The 21226-nt window shown below is 44.3% G+C and overlaps 3 protein-coding genes across 5 annotated transcripts in view; 1 reads left to right on the forward strand and 2 right to left on the reverse strand.

The window, feature by feature from the left end:
• LOC133130802 (unconventional myosin-Ie-like) overlaps nucleotides 1–2701 on the forward strand; it is a 63627-nt gene extending 60926 nt beyond the window's left edge. For both annotated transcript variants that reach the window (XM_061245651.1, XM_061245652.1), the window contains 2 exons: nucleotides 360–523; nucleotides 871–2701. In XM_061245651.1, the coding sequence (XP_061101635.1) occupies nucleotides 360–523; nucleotides 871–947 (241 nt within the window). In that variant the 3' untranslated portion in view covers nucleotides 948–2701. The remainder of the gene's footprint in view (nucleotides 1–359; nucleotides 524–870) is intronic.
• Nucleotides 2702–4907: 2206 nt separating this feature from the next.
• Nucleotides 4908–8535, reverse strand: ccnb2 (cyclin B2). The gene is made up of 8 exons (XM_061245701.1): nucleotides 8376–8535; nucleotides 7651–7761; nucleotides 7274–7564; nucleotides 6767–6925; nucleotides 6290–6526; nucleotides 5853–5993; nucleotides 5652–5762; nucleotides 4908–5365 (listed from the first exon to the last, which is right to left on the reverse strand). Exons 1-8 carry the CDS (start codon nucleotides 8397–8399, stop codon nucleotides 5255–5257), a joined length of 1185 nt encoding a protein of 394 aa, XP_061101685.1. The 5' UTR covers nucleotides 8400–8535; the 3' UTR covers nucleotides 4908–5254.
• A 1689-nt stretch (nucleotides 8536–10224) lies between these two features.
• LOC133131021 (E3 ubiquitin-protein ligase Arkadia-like) overlaps nucleotides 10225–21226 on the reverse strand; it is a 52479-nt gene continuing 41477 nt past the window's right edge. For both annotated transcript variants that reach the window (XM_061246099.1, XM_061246098.1), the window contains exons 8-14: nucleotides 17275–17620; nucleotides 15482–15607; nucleotides 14597–14714; nucleotides 13996–14076; nucleotides 13501–13596; nucleotides 12433–12536; nucleotides 10225–11754 (exon numbers count right to left, since the gene is read on the reverse strand). In XM_061246099.1, the coding sequence (XP_061102083.1) occupies nucleotides 11637–11754; nucleotides 12433–12536; nucleotides 13501–13596; nucleotides 13996–14076; nucleotides 14597–14714; nucleotides 15482–15607; nucleotides 17275–17620 (989 nt within the window). In that variant the 3' untranslated portion in view covers nucleotides 10225–11636. The remainder of the gene's footprint in view (nucleotides 11755–12432; nucleotides 12537–13500; nucleotides 13597–13995; nucleotides 14077–14596; nucleotides 14715–15481; nucleotides 15608–17274; nucleotides 17621–21226) is intronic.

Raw genomic sequence — 21226 nt, forward strand, 5'->3', positions numbered from 1 at the left:
GTGTGACATGTAAAAGTTCAACCTGTGGATCCACCTCTCCCCATCTGCCATGCATCAGCCACGTCTGTAACTAACGTGGCTTCAAACTGACGTTTGAAGGAGCAAGGACATCCCATTTGCCTAATTCACGTTTCCTCAATTCCCCCTGTCTTCACCACCTTTTCTCGCTTCCTTTTTTGCCTCCCCAATGGGTGGAGGTTGGAACAAGGAAAGGAGCTAGGAAGGGAGTGAGGACAGGCAGCAGGAGGTGCAGCAGGAGGTGCAGAATGAGCGATTGGGATGAGCCCCGGGTGTACTCCACGTGCAGTGATGAGTGGTGTGTTTAGCATTGTCCTGCTCTCTCCCTGTCCCTCCCCCAGAGCTCACAGACCCAGCAGGCCAACCCCAGGAGGGGGCAGGCCCAAACCCCTGCCCAAACCCAAACCCCAGGTGCCCCAGTGCAAGGCCCTGTACGCCTACGATGCACAGGACACTGACGAGCTCAGCTTCAACGCAGACGACGTCATCGACATCGTCAAGGAAGGTGAGTGTGCTTTCCAGACTTTCCAGTCACAAACGCAAGGAAATCGGGTTAGTGGCCAGGTTAAGTTCTTATTAGAATCATAACATTACATTTACATTACATTACAGTTATTTTGCTGATGCTTCTATCCAAGGCAACTTACTGATTAGACTAAGCAGAGGCCAATCCCTCCTGGAGCAATATGGGGTTAAGGGCCTTGCTCAAGGGCCCAACATGACAACCAAGATGCAAAAACATTTGTTTATGCCTTGGTGTTATGGGGATGCCCATCCTCTGGGCACACCAACTCAAACCATAGAGTCAGTATGTACATCAGTGCCTCAGACTTTCTTCTTGCGATTGGTCAGATGACTCAGGATGGTGGACTGGGAGACTTCGAGGAAAGCAGGGCCTGTTCCCCAACAACTACGTCAAGAAGATCTAGACCTGCTGCTGCTCGGCAACCACCTGGAGAAGCGCACGTGTCACAATGGGGTCTCCTGAGCAGCCAATTGGTAGGGGGAATGCGAGGGAGAGCGTTCCTTCATGACCAATCAGCACTCAGGTCCATGGTGACATTTCCTCCAAAGCCAGAACAACAGGGGGAATGGCAGGCTTGTTGTGCTTGACCTAAAGGAGACCAGACATTTCTCCAGGGCTGATGGCTACACAATCCCTGTGAGCACTGAACAAAACTATTTATTGTATTTATAGCTTACTATTGTTTCCTTTTGTTCTTGTTTTATTTCTTTTCACATTACAAATATATTGAAAGCAAGTTATGTTGTTTGAAGAGAGACTGCCTGCATGATATATGGAGCAAAGATTTTGTTTTCACTTTATATTCCTCTGTTTTTTGTAAGATTCTTTTAAGTTGTGAAAGGTAGTTTCATTTATAGAGTTGCTGATTCTCTTGTATATTAAGGTTAAACTCTTAGGGTTTTTTTTTTAAAATTCCAGTCTAGCCTGGCATTTTCAGTGGGAATATTTGCTGCTAAAATGGATTTTACCAATAGTATTGCCTCTAAAAGTTGGAAATTCATTATCATCACAAATATTCTGTGAAATATATATATTTATTTTAGTCCACCGCAGGACTATTTTGTAAATTGATTATTTTACTCTGGTAATAATTATTAGGATATCAGTTATAGTTTTAGTACATTGCGGTTCACATCTGCACATAATTATTAGAGGCAAAAGTTGACATTATTTGAGTTGCTCCACAAACTGAAGAGAACACCAGCAAAGGCAAGCGAGTTTCTGCAAACCAAAAAAAAAAAACACTGCTACTTACAGAAGTGTACTGTTTCTGATCAGTTTCCATCAGCATTCTCTAACCACATTTTAAGTTATGGTATGTGTAATTTTAGTCTAATTGAGGAGACTTGAAATTACTTTCGAAGTTGCTGAGGGTTGTGAGTGTCAGTGGTTCATAAGCACTTTATGGCAACAGCCTAAACAGTTGTGGTGACCTGCTCAACCCAGGGCCTGGCTGAAGAACATCTCTCACCAAGCATGCTTATTAAAGCTGGGAGTGTGAGTGAAAAGCAATACAAATGTGATATTGGCTTTTAAATCCAATTTGCTGGGAATTGGGGACAAGTACATTTTGCAAATGACAAATGATTTTACATTGTATTTTTTTCTGGAGAGATCCATTTTAAAATCCTTTTCTCTTCTAGTGTGTTGCGTTCTGGTTTGTGTTCGGAGTGCTCAGGGAGGGATGGAAGATGGTTTAGTGCAAGAGATTAGTCTGCCCTTCTGACCTAAGCTATCCTCAACACTTTCCCAAAATGGCCGACTCGAATATCCTAACCTGCATCAAAGAAGACCAATGGGCATATTCACATATCCAAATAGTTTCTGTGGTGATTTGAAGAATTTCTTTTGTTTCTCATTTCTCCTCTGTGTAGGCCCACATTTTGATGTTCTTCTCCCCCACTGAACAGATTTACAGTGCTAAATCCCAGGACTGCTTCTTTGTTGGAGGGCATGTGTTAATAATACCTGCAATAGTGTTGAAATTCAAGAAGCCAGTGCAACCAAGGCTTCATCTGGAGACTATAAAGACGAGCATTGCTAGACAGCGCATGTCCCGTTGGTGTGAATATCACCATTGTGCAATGTGGGATGTGGCAGAGGGTGTGTAGTCATGTCAATCATTTTTTAATAAAGCATGTACTGTTACTTTTTTAATCAGCTTCCACGTGTGGTTTTTCATCTTGGAGCAATGGGTATGCGGTAAAGTTTGAAATTGGAAGAAAAAAAAACGTACTTTAAAAGATTCAGAGGTTCTTTTTCTAATTTCCCCCAGCAGTTTGAATGAAAACTGCACTGGCAGTCAGATTGAGGTGGGAGTAACCAAGACAACCGTTATAGGTCATCTGGCTCTGCAGCATTGGAGCCATTACTGTACCTTTTATGTATATACTGTGTATGTGCATAAATGTTTTAGCTTTTTGAACTGACCTTCAGTTCACCAAGACCAAGGTGATACAGGTCCTTCCAAAGCCACTTAAGCAATCACATTCTGGTACCTTAATGGAATACATCAGTTTATAGAGTTTCAACGTAAGGGATTTCAACCCAGTTTTTCTATGTGATTACATTTTTGATATTTACATAGGTTTCTGTTGACCTATTGGCAATAGAGTGGTATAGGGACACACATCGTTGTGATTTAAAATGTAAAAAAAATATATATAAACAATGAAACTCCAAAGCAGTTTGTACAGTATTGTTATAAATACTAAATACATAATATTATTGTACAAATTTCTCAAGCCAGGATAAGAATTTGAAACATTAGGTTTTATTCTCAAAATAAAATGCCAATATACGAGGGGTTTAATCAGGGAGATATAGGTGGATATGTCTTTCACAGTTTAACATTGTGCTGCTTTAAGATAGATAATTTGATAACACTGTGCCACAAAAGTATTCCTGATTTCCTCTATTATTTTGTATTTTTCACACAGAATGGTTTCAGATCTTGTAAATGTAATGTTAGAAAAGGGAACCTGAGTAAACACAAAACACATTAAAAATGACTAATTTGTTTAATGAATAACGTTATCAAACTAAACCCCTGTGAGATATTGCGGCCTTAATCTTAACTGGTTTTACCACCTTTAGCAGCAATAACTGCAATTTAATATTTCCTATAATTTTATATTAGTCTAATAAACCCTGTGGAGGAAAGGGTTACGAAGCCATTTCTAAGGCTCTGGTACTCCAAATTCCTCCAAGAGAGCAATGACAACTTATCCAGGAAGAACATCCAAAGCCCATTAGAGTGGAAGGCAGAAACCACTGCTAACCAAGAGAATTATCTATGCTCATCAACAGAAAAAACAAAAGCACCAGATGATCCCTTTTGGTTTAATGTTCTATGGAGTCAACCTTTTTGAACGATACAGGTTCCATGATGTCTGGCAAAGCAAATGCATTTCACAGACCATACCAAGCCAAACATGGTGATATTAGCATGACCAATGTGAAGGACGGTCAATTCTTAGACTGACAAATTATAGGAAGTGATTGCTTGCCATGTGCTAAAGCAGGTGAGAACAATTTAAGGCTGAAATTACTCAGGGGTGACATGGCAGTTTGAGGACTGAAAAAATCCCTTTAGACAACTAGATTGACCCTCTAAAACAGTGGTGGGCAACAAGGGCTGTATCTGGTTTGCATGCCAACTGCTGGCCTCAATTACTTACTTGGCTCTAACACTTACGCCATCTAACATTTTAGCTATGTTTCTTAATGAATGCATTAATGCTAGACTATTCGTGTCCCTATATGATAGTTTTACTGTGATGTAATCTCAGTGAACTAGTGTTGATGTGTACAGCCAATTAGCTCATTTAGCCAGAGTAGTTGGTGGAAACAAAAACCTGCATACACACCGGCCCTCCAGGCCTGGAATTGCCCACCCATGCTCTAGGGTCTTTCAGCACACTTGGCCCTGGTTATGGGTATGCACTTTGTTGTACGTCGCTCTGGATAAGCGCGTCTGCCAATAGCCAATAATGTAAAGAGCGGAAACCATTCAGCAGGAGAAGAGATCAGGAAGGGGCAAACTGTCACAGCACAGTACATCAGGTTTAGTCTTTTGGGATTTTCAGCCATTCCCATTTCTTTAGGCCAAGAAAAGGCCTAACCTTTTAACTCAAGTTAGGACCTGTGAACTGTTGCACCTGGACAAGCAAGTCAAACATGGTAGAAATCCCACTTAAAATGACAATGCCACATTGGCAGTTGGATTTTGAAAGGCTGGCCCAAACTTTAATCCCTATCCAATAAGTCAAACCATTCCATTACTGCTGGAATTGTACAGTAATGGGACATGGTCCCCATTTAGGATTCCTAAAATTAGAACAGAAGCACCCAGACAGTAGCATTGAAACAAACTGAACAGAGTTCTTTGGATTTTATTGAAGTTCCACTGCAATAGGACAAAGCCAAGAAATAATTTACAACAGAATAGCAATATACCTGATTTGATCAAGGCAGTTAAGCCTCAAGTACAAAACAGCATTTAATTTAGAATTACATTAAAATTCACAAACTTGCAAAGAACTAGTTAAAAACCCTGTTTATTGCTACAAACACTTGAGAATATTTACATTAAAAGGCCACTCTTAAAATTAAAATAAAATTAAAAGCTGGCCACCACAGGCGGATTGAAAGTCAAACTCATTTTAAAAATAAAGTGCAGGGGTGAGGAGTTAGAGCAGCCTCAGGGCCTCAGGAGGGAGAGAGCAGAGGAGCAGCCATGTCCCTGATCACATCAGCCTTGAGCTGGGGGAGGAGACTGATCCTCATCAGCCTGCTACTAGCATACTTGTTCTTGATGGCCTGTAGAAAACAAAGGTCACTGAATAACAGATCGGCACACAGAACCATGATCTGAATTTGGCAGGGTTGGGTCTCCCATTTGGAAATGCAACATTCACCATTATGCCACCACAGTGGGAGCACTACAGCTAAAGTCAAGGTGCAAAAATAAAATTCCCCAAACTACACTGCATACTAAAGGGGGTACCTGGTGAAACCATGTGCCTAGGACAGAGGTGCAAGTGGCAGAGCCTCAGTCTAATAGAAGAGTTTAGGTTAAAGAAGCATTGAAAGGGCCATCACTCACCACATACTTGGAGCGTCCCTCACTGACGCAGACAACATTTTTGGCAATGTGCTGCATGATGGGCTTGAGGTGGTCCTCGTCATAGGTGGAGTAGTGTTGCTGCGTTGCAGACTAGACGGAAACAGAAATCATCAAGACAACCTATAGGGAAGACTCATTCCCTCTGGAGGGAGTCAGTCAAGCACGTGTAAATGACAGTACCCATTTTTGTCCATCGACCACAAGCTGGGAAAGGCAGAGGGCAGCAGCAGCTATTTCAGAGGGGTGGTAATGTAGCATCTCGTAGTCCATGAGGGTCAGCTCCATCAGGTACTTGGCCAGCGTGTGTTTCTCTGCGTCAGCCTGGGGAGGAAATCAAAGGTAACATTTTGTTTAATCAAGCAGCAAATGCCAAGGCCAGGACAACTGGAAGGGATGCAGGGACACATGCAGTACAAGCCTCCTGTGCTGCCTGGATGTGGTTCACCCAGTCTGAGAGAACATGAGGCAGGCAGCAAAGCAGAACCTTGACAAGACTGGGACTGGACTAAAGTAAAAATGGCAGTTCCAGGTTATGCACTGAACTCATCTAGCCAACACTAATCCTGCTTTGTGATATCCCCCTGGTAAATGGCTTCATAAACAGAACAAATGATTACACTGCCAGCTTTGGAGGCCCTCCTCAGGAAGTGCAGGGGCAGGGGGCGCCCGAGCTGGAAGTTGAGCACCCGCAGAATGAGCATCTCCATCTCACGGATCTGAGCCTTGGTGAAGGCGTTATCAGTGATGTAGACGAAGTCGCCCACCTCCGGGGCATACATTTCCTCATATTTGGAAGCAAGGAGCATGGCGGTCACGCCGACCAGCTGCAGCTTCCGGCGGGAAACCGGCTGCACCTGGGCGAGGGGAGAAACAAGGTGTTAGCAGCAGCATGCAACACAAGTCACAAATTGAAGTGTGGAGCTTTTAAACCATTTGTAGGACACAATGACTACACTCCAAAACAAATATCCCAGTGTATACCAATATGATGACTGAGGTAAACCACCGTTTGCACAGCTTAAACCACATTTGATTAGCGACTGAGCAACACCCTTTGCTCGTTTCAATGCCATTAAAAACCATGCAAGACATGCCTGGAGGAAGCGATCCAAGATGGCCACAGTCATGTACAGAGTTTCCTGGAGCAGCTGGAACCTGGAGTGCACCTGGATGAGCCAGTCCACTAGGAGGGCACGCATGCGCTGGTTAATCTCATAGCCCTGCATGTACTTGGGACGGATCGACTGCTGGACCTGAGACAAGGGGAATTAAGCCTCCAATCAATTCAATGCACAAAAACAAGAGGAAAAAAAAACCCAGGGTTACAGCACGAGCAGTGACTACCAAGCTTCAAGCAAACAAAGCAGACCTCAACCCTAAGCAGCAGTTAAACCAGACTAAAACAAGGGAGAAATTGGACAGTGTAGAGATTAAGTCCTAGGCAATATGGTTAAACGCATTAGTCTAAGGTCGACCCCTAATTTAGCATTTCAATAAAACAGTCAATGGGCTGAAAGCTGTGCATAGACAAATGCCGTCACAGGCGACAATAGGGACTTCCTGCTTACAAAACCATTACCATGTAGCACATGCAATTATACCTCGAGACTCCGAAGGTATGTATAGATATCCTTCACGTATTCGGAGCACAATTGAGGCATATCGGCGTCGCCTTCATCGATATCTTCTACATCGATAAGCGCGTCAGAGAAGGCCTGGCACAACTCTTCCTCCTTCATGGCCACATCGGTGGGAAGAGGAACGACTTGTGGTGGGTCAGCGATCGCAGGGAGGACCGGAGCGCGCTTGTGCTGCGCAGCCGCTGGCAGTGTCTGCTGCTGCGAGGCTGACTTGAAAGTCTTCACGGCCTGAGCCTTCAAGGTCGCGTTTTTCTAACAGGGAGATAAGGCAGTTTAACACATTTAACAGTAGTACAACTTCGTGGTCTAACAGGAGTATCAAGACAAGAGAAGCATACCTTGACTTGCGCAGCTTTATTGGCGAAGTTGGAAATTTCGCCAAGCACAGGCCTCCTGATTCCGTCTGCGATGGCCTTGCCCATTGGGGCTGGGTTCTGGGCATTTCGGTTCTGTGCGCAGACAAGGAATACTACTTTAGATATTGAAATGGCATGGTAAACGGTATTAGATAAGTTCAGTCCAGTTAATTGCGGTTGAGGGTTAGATATGAAGTCCCATCTCTTAAGGTTAGATTTCGCTAATGCAAGTTAACCAGTGCCAACGCCATAACGTGACGCAAGCGGTTGGCTTGTTAAACAATTAGCGAGCATGCTAACAATTATCGAGCTAATAATCTGTTTACTTGGCGAGCAAACGTTCACGGACATGGCTATGGCTATTCGGCAATGCATGAAACTAAACTAATACTAGCTAAGCAGTCGGACCTTGAATAGCAGACCGATTTCATTTTAGCTAGCCATGGTTAAGGCAATGTGCACGTCCATATCGGATCTTCCCCCAAAGTTAAACGAATGGCTCAAGAGTGGTAAAGTTAACTTCAACCAAGAATAATGGTCAACAGTATGCAGGCAAGTGGCTACAAATTTTGTACAAGTCAGTCGTGCAGGTTGCAAGCAAGTTACCCATTTATAGTTAGCTAGCCTACTAGCCAAATCGAAGCACTTTAAAACACGAAGTTCCGGGTACCTTTAGATGCTACAACTAGCTGATAATAGATACTTACAATTCCGCGTACTGCCAAAGACATCCTTGGAAATTCGTTCTTAAAAACAACGTCTGTAAGTGTGCGCTTACAATATTCACTGTACAAGTACCACTGTGTTGTTCCCAATGCTTTGCTGTGCAATTTACGACTGTGGGATCTCCATTCAAATACCGCTCCGGCAGTTTTCATTGGATACGGCTTCATACGATGCAACAATTTCATTGGTCGTAGGAGGACTCTGGAACGCGTTGTTTTGTTACCAGATGTTACAGATTGTAATCACGACCTAATTCTACTTTCATTCGAACAAAAACCCAGTCTATATCATATCTGTATTATATTTACGAATATAGATCCACAAAACAATGAGTGAAATAAAATAAACAAGCTAACGCATTTTCTGGCTCTGATACTATTTAAATGCTCCATTGTTCTCACGAGAGCCTATACGCATGCTGGGAAGTGAAGTCCAGTCTCAACGGCGTCTGCACGAAAAGTTTCTAGTGGTAGTGTAAGGTATCGAAAACTGAAAACCTTATCAGTATTCAACACTGTTCCCTGCTATAGTGGTGGGGACATACACTCAGTGACCACGTTATTAGGTAGACCTGTACACCAGCTTGTTAATTCAATTATTTAATCAGCCAATCATGTGGCAGTAACAACAACTGAAATATGATGCAGCTGGGCACATCTTATAGTGGCTACACTGGTGCTTGAACCACTAACCTTCCGGGTTCCAGGCAGGTTCCTTAGCCACTGTGGCATTTAGTGACTTTCCTGAGTGACTTTCACATATTTCATTTTTTTACAGCAGAAGTAATTTGGGTGAAGTGTCTTTGCCCAAGAGTATAACAGAATGACACCTGGGAACCAAACCTAGGAGCTGAGTTGCAAGCCCCATTCCCTAATTACTAGTCAATGCTCCCATGCGAGTACCACAGAACATCAGCCCCGGTGACCCTTTTCCCACATTTAATTTCATCATAGCTTAGAGGTTATACACATTGTGTTTTATTGTAACTACTCTTTATTGTAATGGTGAAAACCACAATTAATGAAAGCAAATGTAATTATTTAATTTACATGTACACACAGTGAGCACTTTATTAGGTAGACCTGTACATCAGCTTGTAAATATTTAATCAGCCAATCATGTGGCAGCGACTAATTGCATAAAGGCATGCAGACATGGTCGAGTGGTTCAGCTGTTTTTCAGACCAAATGTCAGAATGGGGAACAAATATGATCTAAGTGACTTTGACCGTGGAATGATTGTTGGTGCTAGACAGGGTGCTTTGGGTATCTCAGAAACTTCTGATCTCCTGGAATTTTCTCACACAAGTCTCTAGAATTTGCAGAGAATGGTTTGAAAAACAAAAAACATCCAGTGAGCAGCAGTTCTGCTGTCAAACCTCTTAAGTGGATAGGCTACAGCAACAGAAGACCAGAAAGTGTAATAAATACCCAATAAAGTGCTCACTGAGTTTATATACTCATAACACCTCCCTGAAAAGTATTTGCATATATTTCTATTGTGTATAATGTATTATGGTATATTCCAACCCTTTCACATCTATATGTTGTTTGAACTGTTACTTGCCCTAGCATTTTGCCAAAAAAATTAATACCATCAAAATATCAAATTATGCAGTTCCATCAATGTGATGATGTCACATCGAACAGAATTCTAGTTAGTACCTTTTTTGTTTGAGCTCTAAGTACAAGATAAAACAGATTAGCAAACTGAATGTAATTTGCATTTGACTTGTCCACTTGGACAATGGACTCCATTATGACAGCATCCATTGCGACTATTAAAAGGAGATGAACGAGGTGGAGGCTCCAGAGACAGACAGGACACAGGTAAGAGTTACCTAACTTTATTAATATTACTATTTTAAAACTAATATAAATCCCTCAGAAAGGCATTCTGGGGCCAATAGGTCTATGAATGCATGGACACCTGCCATAAGTACTGCATTCCAACACTCCAAAAGTATTACAGTTTTTCCAAAAATTCAGAAATTCAGAACAACAGATGGCCTCAATACACTTTAATTATTCACAGACCACCCATCTTATTCCTTTCACCTTTTCCATGTGCAAGTATATGCAACTTAGCTATTGGAGAATAATATTAGTGTTAAATTCTTCATGACAGCAAATGAAAAGAAAGCTTTCTGCAAAGACGCGTAAGAGAAAAAAGACTGATAATAAATGGCCTGCTTCACCGTCACACAGCTGTTATTTCAGAATCAACATCGTAAATGAAAAAGAAAACTGAAGTATTTCAGGTGGCACTCATCTTCAGACAAGTGCATCTTCAGATTGGCATGACTCGCATCTGCTGGCCTGAGTTCAATCGCCATAGAAACCAGTTCCCAACATGGAGCCCACAGGAAGGTGTGAAGTAAGAATAACGTGTATACGAAGACCTTATACCATGTCTCCCTCCGCCGGAACTCAGCAATTCGCTCCCGTACAAAAGAACAGTCGATACACAGAAAAGTGACATTCATTATTCATTTTCGTTCTCCGATAGACTTGATGAAGTGCGTAAGGTCTGTTGAAATGAAGGGCCAGAAGATGATCTGTGAATGAGTGTGTGCATTTTCCTGGGAGTAAACTCTTCTGGCTCTTCAGTGGATACTGCACAACGGTCTACGCAGACTAATACAGCAGCGATTCACTGTGTTTTATACGTCCTCCCCTTTAATAAAGGAATGTCTTGATTTTATAGCGCCCTCCCCACCCCGGCCCCACATAAATATCTTCCTTGAATCTAGCGGAGCACATTGTTTATACATAAACCAATCAAATTCATGATTACTTTAAATTTAGTACTGCAAGGTTAGGTTTTCTCTTCCAGTAAAGCGCAGCATTGTGAAACGCTTCTTTACTAGGGGCAGCAATTCTCGCCTGCAAGTCGTTTGGCCGGGAGAAGACCGTTTTCATTATATGTGCAAAGAAATGCATTACAAAGAACCATGCAAAAAAAAGAAAAAGAAAAAAAAGACACTCAAGAAAATAAAAAGCTACATAAAAAGCTTCATAAATACAATAAAAATTTCATTTTTAAACAGAGATGTAATTTCTAGCAGTGTTGGTACTGTGCAACAGCTGGCACTCTAGGTTTGATACACTTTTTTTTGTTTTTGTTTTTTTTGAATCAGCACAGAGAATTCATGCCATCTTTGGTTGACCGCAGTACTGACGGGAGAAAAGACAAACGGAACGAAAAGAAACAAAACGAAAGGGCCGCTAAAAAAAACAGCATCAACTCTCTGCAGACAGCTGGGCCTCGATGTCCACTCTGCAGATGGGGCATTTCTTATTGGTGAGGAGCCACTGGTCCACACAGAGCTGATGAAATAGGTGCATACAGGGAAGCCGTCTGAGGAAAGAAAATGAGACACAAGAACAGTTTAAAACACTAAAAACAACCTTAGACAGCAGTTGCAGGACTGGAAAATACCACAAACACTACAAATTTATGCGGTGTGCTTCATACAGAACTCAAATATCCCCTTTCAACATAATTAGCCTTGTGGTGATGTCACACAGGGATAGTATTTTTAAACTGAACGCTTAAATGAACACTGAAAAAACAAAGATTATATGCATGCTTCACTACGAATGCGTTTCATGGAATTACATGCAGGAATTACACTTGGACACCAGGGGGCAGAAGAGTCAGAAGCAACAGCACCACGTGAGCAGAAACGTTCAACTCTTAGCGTCTGTTTTGTACAGTAATTTCTGCCATCAAAGCAGTGTCTAGGTCTCTCCAATTATGCTGAATATTATATCCTTCCTTGTTGAGATTCTCCAGAACCTGGCTGCTTTCATTCAGCTGGCTACATATCACTAGGATTTGTTGGTGAACAAGGCCACGTTCTATTTTGAGAGCTGTAGCCTACACTCCCACCCTTCACAAACACCGTTGTACTGAGGCATATATCTGTCGGCTACGTCTGCTGAACAAAAGAGCGCACACCTGGGGAAAGCGGCGCATTAGGAGCGCGGGAGGCAGAAGTGACGCAGGCGAAGCCGTAAACACGGCGGGCTTTACCTGACATCTTCGCCTTCCTCGAGTATCGACAGACATATGGTGCACTTCTCCTCCGTGTCTTCCTCAGCACCTTCGTCTTCGTCCTGCTTGCCGTGTAGCTTTCTCTGTAAAAAGAAGACCTGTGAGTTTTATGGTCGGCTGTACAGAATGACAACTCAAGTTATAAGGAAATCCCTTGGGAGCCAAGGAGACGGAACAAGATCATTCTTAGCATTTTCTCTCAAACGCGTATTTCATGCCAGCTCTTACGCAACACTACACTGTATTAATGCACTGAAACCAACACTGTGAGAATGTGTAGGCTATATGCGTGCCTTTGCTGTATATGCGTGTGTGTGCTTGCGCGCGTGTGTGTGTGTGTGTGTGTGTGTGTGGGGAGAGAAGTCCAAATTGGATCTTTGTCCTTATTTAGAGGGGGGGTAAATGGTTTAAATCATTCCTTAAATTTTCCAGTGCATGTTTCAGTGTTTCAGTTAGCTGTCATCTTAGCCAGCCAGCAGTATCCTATAGGGATATGAATAGAGACGGGTTTCTGCATAGATTTATTTCATTTGTTTCTCATGAAATTTGTGGGTTCATGTGCACATTTCAAACTATGGTAGATGTCCATGACAGTGCAGTAAACATTTTTTAGTATTACTCTTCCAGCATTTCTCCTGGCATGGGGGGTACATATTTTTCCTTTGACAGTGCCACCGATTCCACTATATTCCATTTCAGAGTTGATGACTTGGTTTAAGGAATTCTATCATCACGGATCTTGTCTTAAGGTTCTGGGTGTGCCACTTGGCTCTTGTAAAACAGCCTTCATTATCCTTTAGCATTAGCCTTCAGCACACAGTTCTTTGACACATGAACCCACCATCAGCACTGCACCTGAATGCTGTCGAATGTAATGGAAAATATGATGGACCCTCTCAACTGATATCTGACGGTTTTTGCGAGAGACAGGCTCATACACAAGCACACATGCACATAGTCATGGACACAGAGACGTGCAGATGCGTGTGTGTGTGTGTGTGTGTGTGTGCGTGTGTGTGCGCATGCAGGTTGTTAAAGCCGACTCACCTTTTTGTACTTGTGCGGGTAAGTGCACCTCTCTATGGTTCCCTGAGAGGCACCGCGATTCACAGTCCCCAACCGTTCCTCCAGATGGAGCAGATCCTGAGGGTGAACCACACAGGTAAGGGTTCAAGATTCACACCACGAAAGAACCATACAGGAAAGGATTCAAGATTCACACCACGAAAGAACCATACAGGAAAGGATTCAAGATTCACACCACAAAATAACCATACAGGTAAGGATTCAAGATTCACACCGCTAAAGAACCATACAGGTAAGGATTCAAGATTCACACCACTCAATAACCATACAGGTAAGGATTCAAGATTCACATCACTTAAAAACCATACAGTTAAGGCCCCAAAAGATTCATATGACTAAAAACCATACAGATATCACACCAGATATCAGGTGGGTAAAATAATCACTGAAACTGAAACCTCAATCATGACGACATAAGTTTTTGTGTACATAACATGATTATCGATCAAATCTCACTTCGTATGTTCGTCCGAATCCAGTCATTCTGGATGAAATATAGCGAATGTGAGGGTAGGTCACTTCGGACACACCGGTGTGCTGTGAACATATAAACACATTTTAAAAACAGCGCCTCAACATGTTAATTCATTAATCCAGACAACATCTCCACATAGTACATTATGAACACAAAGCACCAATATTCAGTGCAGCAACAATATCAAATGCTAACAATTACTTTCCAGTCCTAATGATGTTAGACCAGTGGTTCCTCAACTCGGTCCTGGGAGCCCCCTGTGTACGCTGATTTTTGTTCCAAACACAATTGCAATCACAGGACTTTGTCAAGCTGTTAATTTTTCTTATTTGTCTTCCAAATCTTTCTTATTTACCTTATGTTCACAGGGATTATTTACCCTCTTAAGCCACATTTCCTCAGACATAGCTATGCCTGCCATGAAGTTCAGGGATTGCAATTGTGGTCGGAACAAAATCAGTATACACAGGGGGACCCCCCCCCAGGGCCGAGTTTGGGAACCACAGTATTGGGCTAATGTTGAGTGCTAGCAGAACATGGCGGAAACTGAAAGCTAAAAACACAAGAGCGCAGAGCACCCACCATGAAGGGGATGGGGAAGTGGTGCAGTCGAGGAGGGGGGTGGTAGTGCGGCAGGTGGGGGTGCAAGTGCGCCGCGGGATAGGGAGCGACGGTCACTCCAGCCTCGATGCCCAGCTCCCTGCGAAGAGACACGCCGTATCACACCGCTTCATATTTCGCCTCTGTGAGATGCCAGTATGTATGAACCCTCCCTGTAGGGTCTCTCAGTGCACTTATCCCTGGTCATGGGTCTGCACTTTGTGGTACGTCGCTCTGGATAAGAGCGTCTGCCAAATGCCATTAATGTAATGTAATGTAATGAATGGTGAATACTACATTACATATACATCAGTTATACATTAGTTATTTAGCTGATCCTTTTATCCAAAGGGACTTACAGTTGATTACACCAAGCAGGGGACAATCCCCCCAGGAGAACGGGGGGTAAGGGACTTGCTCAAGGGAACATGTGCATGGATCTTACAGTGGCTATAAATTAAAGTTGTTGTGACCGACCATCAAATCTGATAATGGCTGGTGAAATTGATCATACATTGCACAATTATTGGCCTTTAGTAAGATGCGAGTGTGCACTGCAAAAATGAGCTGTCAAGCAATTTTACTCTTGTAATAATACTTTCTTTTTTAAGTAGAAAATATTTGCTTGTTTTAAGTGACTGACAAGAGAAAAGTTCTCACCCCATTGGCAAATCTTGAAATGATTAAAATGTTCTCACCTGATTTGCAGTTTTTTTTTTTTGTTTTGTTGTTGTCTCATTTATCAAAAAAGTAACAGAAACAAAACTAAGTCTAAATATAAGACTAAGATACTTGTGAAGAATGAGTTATTTTATGTATATATTGTTTTGCATTGTGTGGGTGAGGTCGGGGGTCAGGCGCACTGACCAGGTCGTTCTCTGGTCGGGCTGGCGGGGGTGAGAGGACATGGTCTGTGGCACGTGGATGTGGTGACCATGACCGTAGTTGGGGTGCATCCTGTGAGGGTGGGGTGGCGGCCTCTCGTGTGCCCGTCTGGAGTGGGGGGGGGGGGGGTCATAAGTCACACACCAATTCACATCACTTCATCTTAACAGCATATTGCAAGTACATCCAGTGAGCAGCAGTTCTGTGAGCAAAAACGCCTCGTTAATGAGAGGTCAGTGCAGAAGGGCCTGACTGGTCAAAGCTGACAGGAAGGTGACAGTAACATAAAAAACCACACATTACAACAGTGGTACACAGGAGAACACACAATGTGTCAAACCTCTTAAGTGGACAGGCTACAGCAACAGAAGACCAGTAAGTCTAATAAAGTCCTAATAAAATGCTCACTGAGTGTATATAACTCATAACTCCTGAAAAGTACATTTGCATATATTTTTTATTGTGCATATTGTATTAAGAGTGAAGGGTGTCTGGGCGTGGAGAGTGAAGGGCGTGGAGAGTGAAGGGCGTCTGGGCGTGGAGAGTGAAGGGCGTCTGGGCGTGGAGAGTGAAGGGCGTCTGGGCGTGGAGAGTGAAGGGCGTCTGGGCGTGGAGAGTGAAGGGTGTCTGGGCGTGGAGAGTGAAGGGTGTCGGGCGTGGAGAGTGAAGGGCGTCTGGGCGTGGAGAGTGAAGGGTGTCTGGGCGTGGAGAGTGAAGGGTGTCGGGCGTGGAGAGTGAAGGGCGTCTGGGCGTGGAGAGTGAAGGGTGTCGGGCATGGAGAGTGAAGGGCGTCTGGGCGTGGAGAGTGAAGGGTGTCTGGGCGTGGAGAGTGAAGGGCGTCTGGGCGTGGAGAGTGAAGGGTGTCTGGGCGTGGAGAGTGAAGGGCGTCTGGGCGTGGAGAGTGAAGGGTGTCTGGGTGTGGAGAGTGAAGGGTGTCTGGGTGTGGAGAGTGAAGGGTGTCTGGGCGTGGAGAGTGAAGGGTGTCTGGGCGTGGAGAGTGAAGGGCGTCTGGGCGTGGAGAGTGAAGGGTGTCTGGGCGTGGAGAGTGAAGGGTGTCGGGCGTGGAGAGTGAAGGGCGTCTGGGCGTGGAGAGTGAAGGGTGTCTGGGCGTGGAGAGTGAAGGGTGTCGGGCGTGGAGAGTGAAGGGCGTCTGGGCGTGGAGAGTGAAGGGTGTCGGGCATGGAGAGTGAAGGGCGTCTGGGCGTGGAGAGTGAAGGGTGTCTGGGCGTGGAGAGTGAAGGGCGTCTGGGCGTGGAGAGTGAAGGGTGTCTGGGCGTGGAGAGTGAAGGGCGTCTGGGCGTGGAGAGTGAAGGGTGTCTGGGTGTGGAGAGTGAAGGGTGTCTGGGTGTGGAGAGTGAAGGGTGTCTGGGCGTGGAGAGTGAAGGGGCGTGGAGAGTGGAGGGTGTCTGGGCGTGGAGAGTGGAGGGTGTCGGGGCTGGGTGTTGGGGTCGGGGCTGGGTGTTGGGTGTTGGGTGTTGGGGTCGGTGTTGGGGCTGGGTGTTGGGGTCGGGGTCGGGGCTGGGGCTGGGTGTCGGGGTTGGTGTTGGGGTCGGGGCTGGGTGTCGGGGTTGGTGTTGGGGTCGGGGCTGGGTGTTGGGGTCGGCGTCAGGGTCGGCGTCAGGGTCGGGGCTGGGTGTTGGGGTCGGGCTGGGTGTTGGGGTCGGTGTTGGGGTCGGGGCTGGGTGTTGGGGTCGGTGTTGGGGCTGGGTGTTGGGGTCGGTGTTGGTGTTGGGGTCGGGGCTGGGTGTCGGGGTCGGTGTTGGGGAAGGACTCACGTGGGGTGCTGCATCATTCTCCGCCGCTGCTCCATCCTCTGCAGGACCTCGTGTTGGTGGTGCAGCCGCTGCACTGCTGGGGCCAGCGGGGGCAGGTGGTGGGGCAGGGACTGGTGTTGGTGCTCGGGGGGCAGGTGCTGGGGCAGGGGGGCAGTTTGCCCCGACAGGTGGTGGGGGGGCAGGGGGGGGGCAGGAGCCGGGGGAGGGTGGAAGGGGTGGACGGGGTGGGGAATGACGTAGTCGGCCTGCGGGGGAGGAGGGGGAGGGGGTGGGGGCGGCGGGGGGTTGCTGTGGGAGTGGGGGCAGGAGGACGGGGTTTGGTGGTGAAGAGATCGAGCCAGGGGATCTGAGGGAGAGAGAGAGAGAGAGAGAGAGAGAGAGAGAGAGAGAGAGAGAGGGAGGGAGGGAGGGAGAAAGAATGAAAAGTGGAGAGTTGAGGGGAGAGATAGGGTAGAGAGGGAGGGAAAGAGAAGAAGGGGGAGCGAGAGAGAAAGAGCAAGAGAGTGAGAGAAAGGGAGGGGGAGACAGAGATAGTGGGAGAGAGAATTATAGAGAGAGGGAGGGGGAGAGAGCAAGAGAGAAGGGAGGGAGGTATGGTGAGGAGAGGAGAACGGAGAGGGGGAGAGATATATATAGATACAGAGAGAAGAGAAGAAGGGAGGGAGATTGAGGAGAGAAAGAGAAAAAAAGAACAGTTAAGTACAGCTGTAGACACATTTCATAAACACACACAGACACGCACAGTTAAACAGCACACAACAAAAACAACATTGAGCCGCTCTGCCTGAAAGCGCTCTTCGGCACTTTCTCACAGGTTTCTCTCAGCTCTGTACAGCCACAGCCCATCGACGCTGCACGGCAGGTGTCTGAGCGACCGCCGTTCACACGGCTCTACGCCGGCGGTGCCCTCCAGGGAGAACCTGCTCGCTAACTGGCTAACTGGCTAACTGGCGCCCGAGCTCTCACCACCAGGCATTAACAGTGCGTGGTTAAACTGATCTCTGGTTCTGCTTCGGTATCATTAGCCCCGAAATGAGACGTGAATTAATACCATCATCATATTTTAAGCGCATAACAAACTACAATTCACTTAATAAACTAAACAAAAACAGGAGGACAAGATGTTGTTTTGATTTTGCTCGGAAAAAAAAAAGATGCAAAGCACAAGCCATTTGGTTGGCGCAAGGGCCTTTATTTTTGCATGCTTCCCTGATGACGAACCATGTGATGCAGCATTCGCCTGAACAGACCATGAATTAGGAGGAAAGAAAACAGAGCACCAGGGCATAAACAAGAAAGGGATATATATCTTAAGACGGCCTGTGGCAACAGCCCGCTCGAAATGCTGAGTGTGTATTTGTGATGCACGTCTGGACTGATCGCTAGCAGATACGCCAGCCAGCCCAAGCAGGAAATTTACAGAGCACATTCTTTGCAAACCCGCTGCTGAGCACTGCTTTTAAACTCCCAAAATCATAACGTATGCTATTATCTCCCTTTAATGTTTCCACAGACCAAGTGCAGGAGACTCCAGAGACTGCTCAGCTCAAAATATATATATTTTTTCTACAACCACAAAAACATTGAAGCCTGTTTTAACTAAATATTTTTCAAAAGAAAGTTGTTAGGCAGGTGCTAACGACTGGTTTAACCGGCAGGTACTTTCACAAGAAACACTACTTTTACAAAGAAACCCAAGAAGGCCCTGATAGCCTCTTTTCATCTTCGCTTCGCTTTATTACTTGGTTTCAAATGAAACGACATGCATTTAATTAAAGCATTAATTAACTTGGCTCTAAGAAACCAAAAGGCCTATTTAGGACACCACCAAACACCTCAATACATGGAGAACATTCCGACCCGTTGGTACTTATATAATCTGACAAAGTAAAAAAGTATATATATTTTTTTATAATTCATGGAGTCAAGGAATTTGACATTATGCAGGGTCTCATTCAAGCATACTATTATTCTCAGCAATCTATCTTAAAAATGATAAAAATGAAATACTGTGTGTGAGCACAATGTGAGTAGCTGAACACAGTAATAGGACACAATGTCTCCATTTGGTTTTTAGTCTTATTACAAGAATAAAACGCTTGTTTTTGCAGTGTAGCCTGTAAAGCCGGTGAAAACTGGGCAAGAGTTTAGCAAATACCACTGAAGATGTACAAGCCCAATTCCAAAACAGTTGGGATGCTTTGTAAAATGTAAATAAAAACAGAATGCAATGATTTGCAAATCTCATGAACCCATATTTCATTCAGAATAGAACATAGAAAACATCAAATATTTAAACTGAGAAATTGTCCCATTTTAAGGAAAAAATAAGGTAATTTTGAATTTGATGGCTGCAACACGTCTCAAAAAAAAAGTTGGGACAGGGCCATGTTTACCACTGTGTAGCATCCCCTCTTTTTTTAACAACAGTCCGTAAACGTCTGGGAACTGAGGAGACCAGTTGCTGGAGTTTTGGGAGAGGAATGTTGTCCCATTCTTGTCTGATATAGGATTCTAGCTGCTCAACAGTCCTGGGTCTTTCTTTGTCTTATTTTTCGTTTCATAATGCGCCAAATGTTTTCAATTGGTGAAAGGTCTGGACTGCAGGCAGGCCAGTTCAGCACCCGGACTCTTCTTCTCCGAAGCCATGCTGTTGTAACAGATGCAGTATGTGGTTTAGCATTGTCTTGCTGGAATATGCAAGGCCTTACCTGAAAAAGACGTCGTCTAGATGGGAGCATGTGTTGCTCTAAAACCTCTATATACCTTTCAGAATTGATGGTGCCTTGATGTGCAAGCTGCCCATTCCATAGGCACTAATGCATCCCCATACCATCAGAGATGCAGGCTTTTGTACTGAGCGCTGATAACAAGCCGGATGATCCCTCTCATCTTTAGTCCGGAGGACGTGGCGTCCATGGTTTCCAAAAACAATTTCAAATTTTGATTCGTTTGACCACAGAACAGTTTTCCACTTTGCCTCAGTCCATTTTAAATGAGCTTTGGCCCAGAGAAGATGACGGCGTTTCTGGATCGTGTTCACATATGGCTTCTTCTTTGTATGATAGAGCTTTAACTTCCATTTGTGGATGGCACGGCGAACTGTGTTCACAGACAATGATTTCTGGAAGTGATCCTGAGCCCATGCAGTGATTTCTGTTACAGAATCATGCCTGTTTTTAATGCAGTGCTGTCTGAGGGCCCGAAGATCACGGGCATCCAGTATTGGTTTTCGGCCTTGTCCCTTGCGCACAGAAATTTCTCCAGATTCTCTTAATCTTTTGATTATATTGTGTACTGTAGATGATGAGATTTTCAAAGTCTTCGCAATTTTACGTTGAGGAATATTATTCTGAAATTTTTCCACAATTAGTAGACGCAGTCTTTCACAGATTGGTGATCCTCTGCCCATCTTTACTTCTGAGAGACGCTGCCTCTCTAAGTTGCTCTTTTTATACCCAATCATGTTACTGGCCTGTTGCCAATTAACATAATTGCAAAATGTTCCTTTCTTTTCAGTACTACTTGCTTTTCCAGACTTTTATTGCCCCCGTCCCAACTTTTTTGAGACGTGTTGTTGCCATCAAATTCAAAATTACTTTATTTTTTCCTTAAAATGGTACATTTTCTCAATTTAAATATTTGATATGTTTTCTATGATCTATTCTGAATGAAATATGGGTTCATGAGATTTGCAAATCATTGCATTCTGTTTTTATTTACATTTTACAAAGCATCCCAACTTTTTTGGAATTGGGCTTGTAAATATGAGTGTATGAGATGCCTTGTGGCATTTGGAGTAGCACAAGTACAAGTGTCAAATATTTTTTTACAACACTCAGGTGCATATTTTCTAGAACTGGAGAGCTTCTACGGTTCTGTCTGCATGGCAAATTTGAATGTTTAAAGATTTATTTGAAGGTTTGAAACAGAATCACCCTTTCAGTGCTTT

The sequence above is a fragment of the Conger conger genome, chromosome 6 (assembly GCF_963514075.1).
Source record: "Conger conger chromosome 6, fConCon1.1, whole genome shotgun sequence".
Taxonomy (NCBI): Eukaryota; Metazoa; Chordata; class Actinopteri; order Anguilliformes; family Congridae; genus Conger; species Conger conger.